The sequence below is a fragment of the Poecile atricapillus genome, chromosome 21 (genome assembly GCF_030490865.1).
Source record: "Poecile atricapillus isolate bPoeAtr1 chromosome 21, bPoeAtr1.hap1, whole genome shotgun sequence".
Taxonomy (NCBI): Eukaryota; Metazoa; Chordata; class Aves; order Passeriformes; family Paridae; genus Poecile; species Poecile atricapillus.
Genome location: NC_081269.1, coordinates 6,060,369 through 6,074,660, shown reverse-complemented (window position 1 = coordinate 6,074,660; position 14,292 = coordinate 6,060,369). Strand labels below are relative to the sequence as shown.

Below are 14,292 nucleotides of genomic sequence, written 5' to 3'. Positions count from 1 at the left end.
AAATTCCAGGTGGAGTTGTTGCCTTTGCCTGGCATTATGAAATAAAAGAGCATTTTTTTCTGCAAATCTCCTCAGTTGTTTATTATCTGGCTGGCAGCATCACATCTCTGCCCATTAATCCATCTCTCCAAGTTCCTCCAATTCCAGCCTCCTGGAGGGGTTTCAAGCTGCCACCATTTATTATTTGAGTCAGTCTGCCAGGGAAATGTTTGCTCCTTCCCCAAAGCATCGACTCCCTTCTCTCACCGCACCCTCGCTCGGGGCCTGAATGAGCCATTTGTGGCCCCAAACCGATATTAACTCTGTGAAACTGAAAATACCCAACATATCTAAGCTCTGGTTTTACTCCAGGCTGGTGGGTTGGACATTAAACCTGCAGAAGCCGTTGCTGGTTTGTGTGGAGGTTCCCAGGGTGGCTTTTGGGACACCCCATCCAGATGTGCTGGTCCCATCACAGCTGCCCAGTTGCAGCTGAGCTCCCAAATGCTGCCTGACCTCTACAAAAGTGCAAATTCGATCCTCTCTGTGTGGCTGAGAGCTGGTTTGTCCTAAAATACGTTGTGACATCATTACCTTTGGGGGGCTTTACTCTTCTCTCAACCAGAAATTAATTCCTGCCTTAAGATTTTGGGGAAGAGTAGGAGGAAGTGGTTGGATTTTCCTCACAAGACATGGGTTGAGCAGCAGGATGAGTCCAACATCCAGAAAAACACGGGGTTGAGTCACATCCCACCCCTCTCTCTCTCAGCTGACCTTCCTCCCCACTCTAATCCCACCTGCTGGAATCATTATTCCCAGAGAACTCGGAGCAGATGATGGATGGAACACTGAGTTAATCCTTCTTTCGTGCCCGACGCTTGTTTACAACACCAATCTCCCTGCCTCGAAATTCAGGATGCTGCCCTGAATTTAGTGGAGAGAAAGGAGTTTTGGAAGAGGTGCTGGCCAAAACAGCAGCTCTTGGGACATTTGTGAGCAGCTGGGATGAGTTTTTTTGTGCAGGAACCTCATTTGGGCAGCGGTAACTCCGTGTTAGTGAAAACAACAACAGCAGAAGCTGCTTTCTCAATGACTCCTCACAGGGACCTGCCGCATTTCCCCCTAATTACAATTCAATTTGCAGTGATAAATGGTTTAATAAGCAAAAATGGGCTTGGCTGTGGTTGGTTATGGCTCTGTGTGTCTTGGGGGATTCTGGGACTCATGGCAGGAGCTTCCAAAGCCTGGGAGCTGCAGTTTTTGACAGCAGAAAGGAATAAGAAATAGTTTTACTGGCATGAGGGAAAGATAAGTTGGGATGCAGCTCCCAGATGTTTCACTTGGGTGATGTTGGCCTGGAAAGTGGGGGGTGAGCTCTGAGTTTTGGGGTAAAAGAGATGTTTGTGTGGTTTTTGCTGCAAACAACAGGCTGGGCACAGCATCCCTGTGCCTCTCACTGGGATTGGGGTTTTCTTTTCAAAAATAATTGGGATTTTTTCTTTTATACCTTTCATGGCTGGGGAATTTTCATTGCTGGCTGCTGTTACCTTTTTTCTGCTGGATTTTTGGATATAAATTACAAACTTACCCCTCAAAGTGGGGTAGGTGGTTGGTTTTTTTTTTTGGTGTGTTTTTTTAAAAAGAAAAAAAACTAATAGCTTTACACTGATAAATTTGCAGAAGACTCCTCCCGTGGAGGCTCAGCTGGTTGGTGGCAGGAAGTTTTCCTTCCAGTGGATAAGGATGCATGAATGGTTTGGCTTTCAGCTCCCTAAAGCTGGAAACAAACAGGATAAACTGCAAAGAAGTCATGGGTGATTTCTCTTTGAAAATTCCCCTTTTCCCTGTCACTACCTGCAGAGATGTTCCCATTTTCCTGTCACACGTGGACAAAACACCTCAGCACAGTTCAGGGGTTTGGATCCACTCCTGAGCACCCCTCAAATCTACCCTGAGGAAGCCATGCCTGGCTCATAAATCCCATCACTTTAAGCCCTTGTTTATTTGAAATCTGCACTTGCCATCCAGGTAAAATCCCCTGGGAGAAGGGAATGTGCTGAAAAGAAGTGACTGGAGCCAGATGCTGGGCGTTTTCTGCAAAGCCAGTGACCGGTGATTTGCTGCTGACAGAGTGAACTGGTGTTAAGTTATTAAATTGCAGATGAGCTCATCACTTGGCCTCGAACAAGTTTCAGCCTTGAGAGGCTTTAAAATATTGCGTGAGGTGGAAAAGAGACAATGCTGGTGTGGCAGAGAGGTTTGGGGAGCAGCTGAGAAAGACATCAGTGCATAAAAAAAATGTGTGTACCAGGAGGGAGGAGGGAACGCTCCATGCGAAAAATGTAAAGTTCTCCCAGGAGAGAGGAGGAGAAATTCTCTGATTTATGAGCTGGACGATTTAATTTTAGCTGAGGAGAAAACGGTGAAGAGTTTTGAGATGCTTGAAGGGGCAAGATGCTGAGCCTGGTTTGATCCTGAGAGGTCCCAGGGAGTTGTCCCAAGTCCCCAGATTTGCCCTCTGGTAGTGCCTGGTGTCTGCCATAAATCATGGGCCAAATCCAGTTTTTATTTAATGTTTGCTTAATCCTGATGCTGAGCAAACTGGGAAGGTGACATCCACTCTGCTGTGTGATGCTTCCCTCCCTGGAAGAGTGGGAGTTTCCTTTGAGCACCTCCCTGCACAATTTCTATTTCTTCTTCCTCTTGCAAAGGAGCCCAAGCTCTCTCCACGCTGAGATTAATTCTCTTTTTAATTATTTTTTAAGTCCAACTTGGCGGAAGCCGTGAGACAGAGCAGAAATCAATTTGGCCACTTGATTTTCCCAACCGGGCACGGGCTGGGTTGGATTTTGTGGCCACCTGGATTTGTTGTTCCAAGGGTTTTTTTGGTGCTCCCAAGGCAGAGCAGCCTCACACGTGTGTGGTTTTTAATTGCCTCGGCTCTTTTTTTTACTAAATGACCTGTTTGGTGTTAACTCAGGCAGTGCTGCGGGGCTGATCCTAAAAATACCAAGGAAAACAGCGGGATAAACACTTGTCACCTCGTTTGTGGCCTGAGCTGTAATTGCTGTAACGTGAGATCCCTCGGGCTGCCGTGTCTGAAGGCAAAATGGATTTTTTTTTAAAGTGTGGATCTTTGTTTTCAACCTGTCTGAAATCACAGAGCATCCACACCTACAAGCAATGTGCCCTTCCCGTGGGGATTTTGGGGCTGGAGCATCCCTGAGTTCATGACAAGCTTGAATTTATTGCACGGTGCCAAGGCTGCCTTGTGTTTGCCAAGAGGAAATTCTTTGTGCCGGGTGCCACCGGCTCCATGGGAAGTAAAAAAAAGGTTCAAAGGGGGGAAAAAAAAAAAGAGTATTTGGGTATTATATACACAAAAATATTTGAGGTAAAAGGAGTACATTGTGTATAACCCTTCCCCTCTTCATCCCTCTGCACTGATGTATTTCATACAGCGAGGAGTTCTCTGCCAAAATTCCTCAAATTATTCTGTCTAAGAATTACAAACCATAGAAAGCAGCTTGGAGGGGACCTCAGGAGGTCTGGCCCATCCCTGGGGCAGGATCAGCTCCATCTGAACTGCTCCTGACACCACCTTGTCCAGGCTCCACTGGCAGAGCTTCCACTCCTTCCCAGTCAGTCTAATCCAGCATTTTACTCTTCCCTCACTCCAATCCATCCTCCTGTTCCACTGCTGGAGTTTTAGGTTCATTCTTCCCTCCCTGTGCACAGCAGCCCCAGAGCTCACCCAATGCTGCATTTATTCTCCAGTTGCAGTTCCCTGTGATGTTCTCCGGGGTCATCTTGGATTTTATCCTCATTTGCAAGGGTGTCATCATCTCAGTGGGTTTATGGGGCTGATCCTGCAGCCCTAAAGCCTCTTAGCAGAGCAGGTGAGGCCAGGAGTGCAGCTCCCCTCGAGGTGACACAAGGTGTCCCTTCCTTCTCTTTATCACCCAAACTGTGGGAAAACCAAAATCTCTCCAACAAACACTTTGGACCAAAACCTCTCCAACAAAACCAAAATCTCTCCAACACTTTGGACCAAAACCTCTCCAACAAAACCAAAATCTCTCCAACAACACTTTGGACCAAAACCTCCCCAACAAAACCAAAATCTCTCCAACAAACACTTTGGACCAAAACCTCCCCAACAAAACCAAAATCTCTCCAACAACAGTGGGAGCTGCTGGGGATCATTTCCTCCTTGGCTCCTCCACCAGTGAGGCCTGACTTTAAGAACCACTGGCTTTTATATCCCACCTAATCTTGCTCCTTTTCCCCATTTCCTGCAGGATTTAGGGATGGAGTCGACCTCTCTGGATGATGTTCTCTATCGTTACGCCAGCTTCCGAAACCTGGTGGATCCCATCACCCACGACCTGATCATCAGCCTGGCGAGATACATCCACTGCCCCAAACCGGTAGGTGCCACGCTCTCCTCACGCTCTGGGGCTGTGCTGGCTTGGCAAATTGGGAATGTGGAGCTTCTCCCTGAGTGCCAGGGGAAAATCCTCCCAGTTTTGGGTGGGTCTGGACCAAGAGGATGAGGTTTTCCAGCTGAGCAAGGGATCTTTGGCTAATGTTGCTACTCCTTTTGACTTGTGTGTGGTGTTTTTAAGCACCATGGATCATCCATGGGTGGATGGACCTGCAGGCATCACTCTCCTGTATTTGCTGCTAATAACAGGTCTTTAATTTCCTGTGAGAGTGTCTGAAGGGATGGAGTCATTCACTGCTGCTTCCTGTGGATGTTTTACTCAGTTATAGCCTCCACCAGTGTTTAAAAAGGAGGGAAATTGCTTTTTTTTGGAGCACTTGCAGATTTCTTTCATGTTGTGAGGCAAAGCCACAAAGGTGCTGCTCAGGCTGTGGTGTGAGTCTGACCCTGAAGGGCTTCATAAAACTCTCTGCACTCGTTAAAGGTGTTGGGAAGGGTGGAGGGGACACCAGGGACCCGAATCTCCACCTGCAGAGACCAAGGATGGCTGTGCCACGTCCTGCAGCGTGAGATCCAGATGGAGCCGCACCCCTGTGCTGTGCAAGGATAGCCATGGATCCCTTTCCCTGTGGAGAACAAGATCCTTTCCTTCCTCCTCCCCCATGAGCTGGGAAAGTGGAGAAAGCTCCTCTCGTGCCGGGCGCGTTTCCAGGCGGAGAGGCCCCGTTCCCCTGCTGAGGCTGCCCTTCTCCAGAGCTCTGTGACTAAGCTGGTTTCTCCTCCTGAGCTGAGCCGTGCCCCAGGAGAGCTCTGTATTCCCTATAAAAACACCCCGAGGCTGTTCTGAGCCCAGTCCTGCTCTCCTTTGTCCCCCTGCAGGTTTCTTTTGGCACCAAAGGCTGTGGAGGAGGCAGTGCCAGGGTAAGCAGGGAGATGCAAAGTCCTCATTCCTCTGCTCAGCCCTGTGAGGCACATCTGGACAGCTGTGTCCAGTTCTGGGCTCCTCAGGACAAGAAGAGCTCAGGATCAGGGCCAGAGCAGGGGGACAAAGAGGAGGAAGGACTGGAGCATCTGTGACAAGGAAAGGCTGAGGGAGCTGGGGCTGTTCAGCCTGGAGAGGAGATGCTGAGAGGGGACCTCATCCCTGGCTGTCCCTGTCTGCAGGGACCCAGCAATGGCACAAGAGGAAGGGGCAGGACCCCAGGAAGCTCCACCTGAACCTGAGGAAGAATTTCTTCCCTGTGCAGGTGAGAGCTGGAACAGATTGTCCAGAGGGGGTGTGGAGCCTCCCTTCACTGTCTGCACACAATCCTGTACCGTGTGCTGTGGGATGACGCTGCTGAAGCAGGAAATTTGGGCCTTCCAACCTGACCATTCTGGGATTCTGTGGTGGCAAAACCCCAAATAAATCCTCCTGTGCAGCACTGAGGCTCTTACTCTGTGGGAGAAGCTTTTTGGATGCCCTTGGCGCTCTCCACATGCTTTGCTCAGCTCAAAGCACCACACCAGGCGTGGGTGGAGGGATGGAGGGAGGGATGGGTGCTGCCTTGGAGAGGGAAGCAGGGGCTGTGCAGGTGACAGAGAACAACTCCAGCTGCAGCTCCTCATTGGTGGCTTTGCTTTGCTCAGGTTTGGGTGCCACTGGCTGTGGTTAAACCCTTTTTTTTTGGCAGCTGAGTGAAAAGTAACTTCATCCCAGTGTTTTGTGGTGGTTTCCTGAGATACTGATGTTCTGTAAGTCCCCAGAAAGTTGCATGCTTTAGTCACCAGGGTTATTTTCCAGATTCCAACCCTCTTTTCCCCCAGACTTATTTCACTTTGACGGAGGCTTGGCACGATGTGTGAGAGCAGGAGAATGCTCAGGGCCAGGAGTGCTGCAGAAGTTTTGGCTTTTGCTCTCCATCCTGTGGCACAAATATACATAAATATATATGTTGAGGCAGCTGGGAACTTGTCCTTATCCATCCAGAGGTGGATGGAGCTGACCTGGACCCTGGTCCCTGTTAACCTTCTCTTTTAAACATGTCCCTGCTCAGAGTTCTGGGGTCCTGCTTCCCTCCTCCCTCTTGGAGAGGCTTTCCTGACTCTCTGTACATTGTTTTTTTTCACACAGCTTCTATTAACACCACCCTTAGCTTAAGGGTGACCCCTTGGTCTCTCCTGTGAGCTAAAGTAAAAGTTGAATCATTTCTCCAAGCCCTGAGTCTGTATGGCCAGGAAAAAGTTGGCCTGGGCTCTCCAGCGTGGCTGAGGAGTTCAGGGGATGCTGATTCCAGCCAGCAAATCCAACCCAAAAACTGCAACTTGTGCTGGAGGAGGCTGGAGAGCTGTGAAGGAGGAATTTGGGAGGTGGAAATGTTTGGGTGAGTTTTGTGTGGGTGTCCAGGCAGTGGTGCACAGCCAGATTGTGTCTCCCAGGCCCTGCTGAGATCCCAGCCTGGCCCGAGGGCTGGGCTGTGAAAGGAGCCAAGGAAAAACTCTTTTCCAGATCCTTTGGAAGTCAGGGGTCGGATTTGGTGCCATCCCTATTTACAGATGTGTGTAATGCAGTTCAAGGAAAGCCAGGTCCTTGAGTGCAGCTCTTGTCACCTTTGGGGTTCCTGAGGCCTTGGAAGGGGCAGATTTGCTGTTCAGGAAACTCAGATTGTGCAGGAAGTTTTCCAGCGAGGAAAGGGGTGTTTGCTTTGGATCAAACTCATCTGAACAAGTGTTTTCTCTCCTGTGGCCAGTTTTTTTATCTTCCTGCCTCTCTCCTCATGGAAAAGGACCTTTGGAGAGCGGTTCAGCTCCAAAGCCACTTCCCAAAGTGCCAGGAATCAGTGGGTGCACCTCAGGGTGAAGTCTGCCTGTCCCCATGGCCAGGAAAAGGGGACAAAAGACCCCAAAAAAGCCATGTGCTGTGGGATGGAGCAGCCAGGATGCCCCAAATCTCCTGCAGCTGCTCAGGTTTGCAGTGGGAAGGAGCTGAGAACACAAACTTTGCTTAAGGAGCGAAGGGCCCCCGTGACAAATTCACAGCTCTCCGTGCCAGCAGGGATATCTGGCCCTGAACCACTGGAAAATTAAAGCAATTCCTTTTATTCCACAGACCAAAGCCACGTGTGGATGACTGATGGCTGTGATAGGGAGTGAGTCAGGCTCCCCTCCAGCTTGAGGACTTGTTGGATTTGGGATAAACACTGGGGGAAAAGGGAAAGTGGAGCCTTGGTTGGGGCCTGTGTCCTTGTGCTGTTTCACTGCAACCCCTGGGATGTACCTGGAAGCTCCTCCAAGCCCTGAAGGCTGCCCAGAGTGAGATTTTGGCATTACTGAGCCCCATCCTGCTGCTTTCTGCCAGGAAAAGGCTGGCAGGGCAGCTTAGCAAAGCCCCATCCCAAAATCCAGCTTTGCCTGGCCATTCTCCTGTTGGTGCCTGCACCTCCCGGGCAGCAGCTCCTCCCAGGCCTCAGGGGGAAGATGTGATCTTGTTCAAACACAAGGGAGTGGATTTGGGAAAATATCTCCCTTTGGGAGCTGTGCACAACAGGGAACATCATCCTCATCTTCCCCACTGAAATTCAAGATAAATGGGGACAGGGAGAGTTTTTAAAGTTCTTCTGAGCAGCTGGAGAGTGGAAGAAAAGTGGATTTTGCCCTGGGTGGATGGAAGATCTGTTTTCCTTTCATTTGAGCAATTTCTGTGTGGCTCTGATGTCTTTTGCTGCCTGAGCTCTAAACTGATCAGGTTTACAGGATGGCTTTGATTCCATGAACTGTCACCCATGAAAACAAGAAAACATGGAAAGGAAAAGTGGTTGCTGTGACCTGGATGGAATAATCCATTTCTAACCCCTCCTTCAGCCCTGTGGGATAAGAACTTACAAATTATATTGAGGTTTTTATGCCCTGCATTTTTAAAATGTGTTATTTCTGTCGGGGCTAAAATGAGCATTTTTCTTCATATTTACCATCCCTCTGTGCTGAGCCATGTGGCTAAAACTGTACCAATAACCTCAGTTTGTGCAGGATGAAGATAATCAGGGCACCACGACCACCAGCTCAGGGCCTTTATCTCCAATAAATATCCCCATAATCCAGCTCCTCTGCCACATGTGTTATTATTTGAGATGGAATTCAAATTATCATTCCAAATTCCTGACATCAAATTTGTTTTTCGGCCTTATGAGATGAGATGACAGCTATGAAGCGGTGACACGTTGAGGGACACTCCAGCACAGGGTGATCTCGTCAACCCCAGTGAGATTTTTACCTTTCCCTTTTGCTCTGAGGTGTGCAAGGAAAATCCCACACAGCTCTCAGATTCCAAAGTGCCAGGAGAACACTGTGTATTACTTGTTTTCTGCTTTAAGAAACGCCATGAAAGGAGCTGATCTATGAACAAAACCCCTCTAAACCCCCAAAATATGATATAAAAGCAGAGGGGATGATGAGGATTCAGCTTAATTCTGTATTAATGGCTCTTTCTGGGTCTTTTTTTTTTTGTTTTTTACTGGTCTTGCTTCAAGTGTGAAGATCCCTCTCTGTGGGTATTTAATACATCTGCAATATGTGAAGAAGTCTTGAAGAAAGAAAAAATCTGGAAAGCTCAGACCCCATTGAGGGCAGCTCTGGTTCTTTGCTGACTTGATGTCCTGCTCTGCAAAAAGAGAGATGTTCCTTCCCTAAAGCTTTCATGTGAGAGCTGAAGCTGAGCTGAGTGCCTGGGAAATAAGGAGGGGAATTGCACTCTGCAGGGGTTTTAAGCATGAAATCTAAAAGGGAATAATGGCAAGGTCTGGATGGGCTGTGATGGGAACTCACTACTGGGAACTCACTGGGTTTTATGTGAAATGGGACCTGAGCCCTGCCTGATCCTCCTTTGTGCAAACCCCGTGGGGTGCAAGGAAGCCCCTGGTCCTTGTCCTTCCCAGCCTGAGGAATGTGCTCCCAGCATCCCCATTTCCATAGGAGATTGGAAATGTGACCAGTTAATCACACTCTCATCATAAAGTCATTTAGGCTGGAAAAGATTTCAGGTCATCAAGTCCGACCATTAACCAGCCCAGCATGGCCAAGGTGACTTTTATCAAACTTTTCATCTTTTTGATGCTTTTTTGGGTTGCCCAAGCCCAAAATCTCAGTGCCAGCTGGCAGAATTGCCAGGCTCCCTTTTTGCTCAGCTCCCACAGTAACAGGACGACCTTTCCCAACCATCTGCAAAGCCCTGGAAATGCTGCAGGGTGGATTTTTATCAGCCTGGAGATGGATTTTTGCAGTGCCTCCCAAATGTCAGGTGCCACATCATGCACAGAGATGTGCTCAGCTTCCCCTCTCTCTTCCCCAAGAGCATCTTGGTGACACCAGCTGTGGGTGATGGGTGTCATCAGATGGGTTGGAAGATTAAATTATTAAAAAAGAAGCTTAAAAAATTATCCAGGAGCTGGAAAAGATATTTCAGTTACCTGTGGGTGAGGCTGGAGTTCCCCAGTTTAGCTTTCAGTCTTTCCTCAGAACCTCTTCACCCACAGCCTCCCCAAGTGTCCCCAAGGGAAGGGACAGATGAAGAACCAGCCACCTCATTAAACAGTAACAACACATTTTATTGATGTTTTCTGCTGGTAATTGGCATTTGAGTTCAGCTCACTTGGGTTTTAATCAGAATATCATTTCCCTCAAAGGAAGGGAGGAGATTGATTCCCTGCTCCTGGCAGGAGGGTGATTTATTCACCTGAGAAGATCGTGGTGGGGACCTGGCCTGGGGGATGGCTGGAGGGGAGAGCTGGCACTTGGCTGGGGGTTTTGAGATCTATTTCTAGCCCAACTCAGAGCTGTGGGAATACCAAGCAGGAAAATGTTCTGCTGGAAATGTGGGTTGGCAGAAATGAGTGGTTCAGTATGGAAACTTTGAGGACTTTCGTAAGGAGGGTTTTCCTCTCTGTTAATAAACTTCTGCTGAGGGGTGAGGAATTGATTGTGGCCACATCTGAACTGGTTCAGGCAGCAAAGGCTGCTCACCCCCTGCCCAGGGGGCTGAGAGGACTTGGAATAAATATTATGACCCAATCTGAGCAGTTTTGGGGCTACAATCAACCCGTGTTTCAACCCTGGCCCCTGAAGGCTGGCAGTGCCCAGGGCACCTTTGGATTCTGCTGCTCTCCTGCGGCATCTGGGGAAGGGATGGAGCTGGTGCCACGTCTGGAGGCTCTACCCCCAATCCTGCCTTTGCCTCATGCCATGGGCTTGAAGAAAAACCCAAAAATCCCCCAAATTTCAGCTTCTTTGCTGAGTACCACAGTCAGGCTTTGCACGGGGGTTCAGAGGTGCTGGACTTTGCAGGATGAGCTGAAAGCACTGAGGATAAACCCCTGGGACTTTCAGCAGCCCTGTCCTTGCTGCTCCCTCCAGCCCTGAATGAGGAGTAAAGCTCCCCATCAGCATTTCACAGCGGGGAGAAGCAATGCCTGCATTTGGGAAGAGCTGTGCACTCAAAACACCTCTGGAGCTTGGAAGCACTCCCGTTTCTAGGGCTAATCCTGGAATTTGAAGAGTTCCTGGCATTCAGCCTGTCTGCAGCATCACAGCTGCTTTGCCAGGCTATCTCTTGGAGCAAGGAGAAGTTTGTCCCTTTGCTGCTGAGCTCCAAGCTTGCCTTGGCTGCTCCCAGCACGGTCACCTTGCTGGGACAGCTCTGCATCCCTTGGTTTGGCTGTGGCACAGAGCAGAGGTGCTTTCCCCCAGATTTGGGGTGGCTCTGGACCCTGGGGGTCTTCTGAACCCCCTCTTGGTTCTGTCCACAAGCAGAACATGCCCTCCTTTCCCTGGGAAGCACCAGGGGACAGCTCCTTCCAGAGGGGAGTCACCCACTCTGTCTCTATCTAAAAAAAGGAAAAAATAAAGAAAGAAATAAAAGCAAAGAGCTGAGTTTTTATAAATAGGGAAGGTGCCAGGAGGCTTTCCAGTGATTGCTCTTCCTCGATGGCAGGGACTGGGATTCCTGGCCAAAATCCAGGAAGTGATTAGCTCCCAGTTTGGAGTGTTTGGGGATTTGGGTAAGAGCTTTATCCCACCCTTCCCATCTTCAAAGAGTTTTGCAGTCGTTGGGTAATTTTCTAAATCCTCCCGATTTCTCTGTCACTTTCCTTTTCCTCCTTGCCATCCATCCTCCCAGGAAATCCCCAGCACATCTCCTGTGTCTGCATCCATAGTTCCACATCTGCTTGGAGCACTTGGAAAGGGCCACACTCCCTCCAGCCTCGCTGCATCCCTGAGCTGTTGTTGGGAGAGATTGGACACACCCGACTGCTGCTTCCTCACCTCTTTTTCCCTTAAAAAAATTGCAAAAATCCCCAATTCTGCTGTGCCTGTGAGGGCCCCACGGTGGGTAATGAGCTGGAGATGAGCGCTGTGCCCTTTCCCTGGGATTCACATCTGCAGGGAATAACAGGGACTGGATGTCAGGGGGGTCCTGCTGCCCCTCCACCGGCTCCCAGGGCTGAGAACGCCCAGGGAATGACAGAAATATCCCAGGGACACTCCTGCAGCGACGAGGGGCTGGGCTGGGCTCTGCTTCCCGTGGGATCCCATGTGGAGCAGCTGATCCAGGCTGGGAAAGTCTCTCCGTGATGTCCTGAATGTGGGACATAAATAACCCAATAATCCACGTCTGGTTTCACCCTGAGAGCAGAGGGGGGACAGAGGAGGGTGAGTGGTGTGTGCTGCGGCTCCAAGGGGGATTTTCCCTGAGAAATGCCAATTTTCCTCTGGAATTCATCCTCCCTGTGTGTGTTGACGGGGAAGGCAGTGCCATCGAGTGCCATCATCCCCTGAGCACCCTGATTCCAGCAGCAGCAAAAAAAACCTCATCTGTTTTTCTCTTGGCTGTTGTGCACAAGCTGCAATAATTAACCTGTTGTTTGCTGGGATATTTCCAGAGTAAAGAGGAAATCCAGAGCAATCCCTCCTGGATTTTTGGCTGCTCCCTTTGTTTCATGGCAGCTCCAGCAGTAGGATACAGATGGATTTAGCATTAAAATGCTGCTCCAGTGGCCTTTCCAGTGGCATCAAAGTGGCCTTCCCAAATGGCTTTGTTTGTAGCACTCAAGTGGGTCCAATTTATCAGGAGTGGGGATGCTCCAAGGCCTCCTCCCCACACCTCAGGCTGGTTTTGAAGGCCTCACAGCACCAGGAAACACAGCACACACCTCCCTGCCATTCCCCACTCTGCTCCCATTCCTCCTTCTCCATGGGAGCTGAGCTGGGTACCCCCCAGCAGCTCTCACGGAAGAATTTCATATTCTTGATTTTATTTTATTTTTTTTCAATTTCCCTTTATCTTCCATGTTCCCCTCAGGGCCATCTATCACATCGGATTTTATTGCCTTCTCTAATTGCTTCTCTGAAGTCCAAGTGCAGTATTACTCCAGGATCCTCTGGAACGACTTCCTGAGCTGCTGCAATCCCGTTCATCTCCTACTTCTGCCTCTCTTGATAAGCCCTATTGTACATTGCTTTTCATTTTGGTGTGTCAACACTGAGCCTGAAGCTTTGCACTTTGGCCTTTCAGCAAAGCAGATTGGGGGGAAAATGTGCAAAATTGGGTTCCATTCCTTCCCTTTGTTCCCACAGATTTTACTTTTCAGGGTTCTGCCACTGCTGCAGCTTCATCAGCTCCTAATTTGGGCTAATTCAGGGGTTAATTGCTGCATCCTTGGTGCTCTGTGGCTATCCTAAATGAGCACTCGGTGCTGCTGGGGTGCCCATGGGTTTGTGGTGGCAAAGCTGGGATTTTTAAGAGTTGAACAGGAACAAATCCTCTCCTGAGAGTCAAAGACTGAACCTGGCTGGTGCCCAGGGGGAGGTGACCACCCACCCCATCTCTGCAGCCAGGACATGGTGGGGAGCTGTGACAATCCCACTTATCTGGGGTGTCCAGCTTTGGAAGATTTGCCTGGAATCAGAGGATTTTGGGTTTTTTTTTTGAATCATGAAGTTGAAACAAGTGCCATGCTCAGTGTTGGGTTAATTTGAGGAAAGCCAAGGGGTGAATGTGACCTTCTGGAGATGGGCCAGGCAGGTCCCTTCAGGTGACAGCCTGGTTGTCCCTGCAGGCCCTCCTGCCCACAAGTGGAGCCCACTCCCATTTTGCACCAGTTGCTGCCTTTCCCCCTCATTGAGTTTTATGCTGCTGTCAAGCAGGACTCCACAAAATGTTAATTTTGCCCTGGCACGGAGCCCCTGCCATCTGCTCCAGGACACCTTCAGCTGCCAGAGTGTCAGGCTGCTCCAAAAAGGTGCTGAAGGGCCAGAAGTGCTGCTCAAGGTCTGTATTCTCACCCTGCTTTGCAGCTAATTACAGCCACAACCTTTATTAATTATTCATTTAATTATTCTTACCTAAAAGCATTTTCAGTTTGTTGTACAGTCCTTATCTGCAGACCTGGGTTTGGAATTCCCTGGATGGTTTTGTAGCTGAGTTTGGGGTTTGCCAAGTGATGGGTTGGGTTTTCTGATCAGCATCTCCAAGATGCTCCTTCCTCTGCAAACAAGTTGCTGCTGGATGGGAAATTCTGTGGGGTTTCTAATTAGGTTTTGTCAAAGTCTAATTTTTGCTTGATAGAAGATTGGTTCTCCTCCTTAAAAAAAAAAATAAGCCCCTTTTCTTTGGTTTTTATTTATGCTACTTCAGATTTTACCTCTTTTTCCTCTTTTACCTTTTTTAAGAGGGAATTTTTGGTGGTAAAACCTCTATCCAAGCAAACCAGAAGGAACAGAGTGAGGTTTCCACTATGAACAGCATTCCTTATCCAAACAGCATCTGGAGCTGTTTGCTGGGTTTGCATTGTTTCTGTGCAGCTTTTATGTCTTTCATTTTTGTTTCTGTGCATCTT

General features: G+C 49.0%; 1 protein-coding gene across 1 annotated transcript in view; it reads left to right on the top strand.

Annotated features, from left to right (window-relative positions):
* The window catches only part of LRRC75A (leucine rich repeat containing 75A), a 56,273-nt gene that overhangs the window by 17,872 nt on the left and 24,109 nt on the right, over nt 1–14,292 (top strand). The window contains exon 2 of the mRNA XM_058854078.1: nt 4,281–4,409. Coding sequence (XP_058710061.1) covers nt 4,281–4,409 — 129 coding nt within the window. The remainder of the gene's footprint in view (nt 1–4,280; nt 4,410–14,292) is intronic.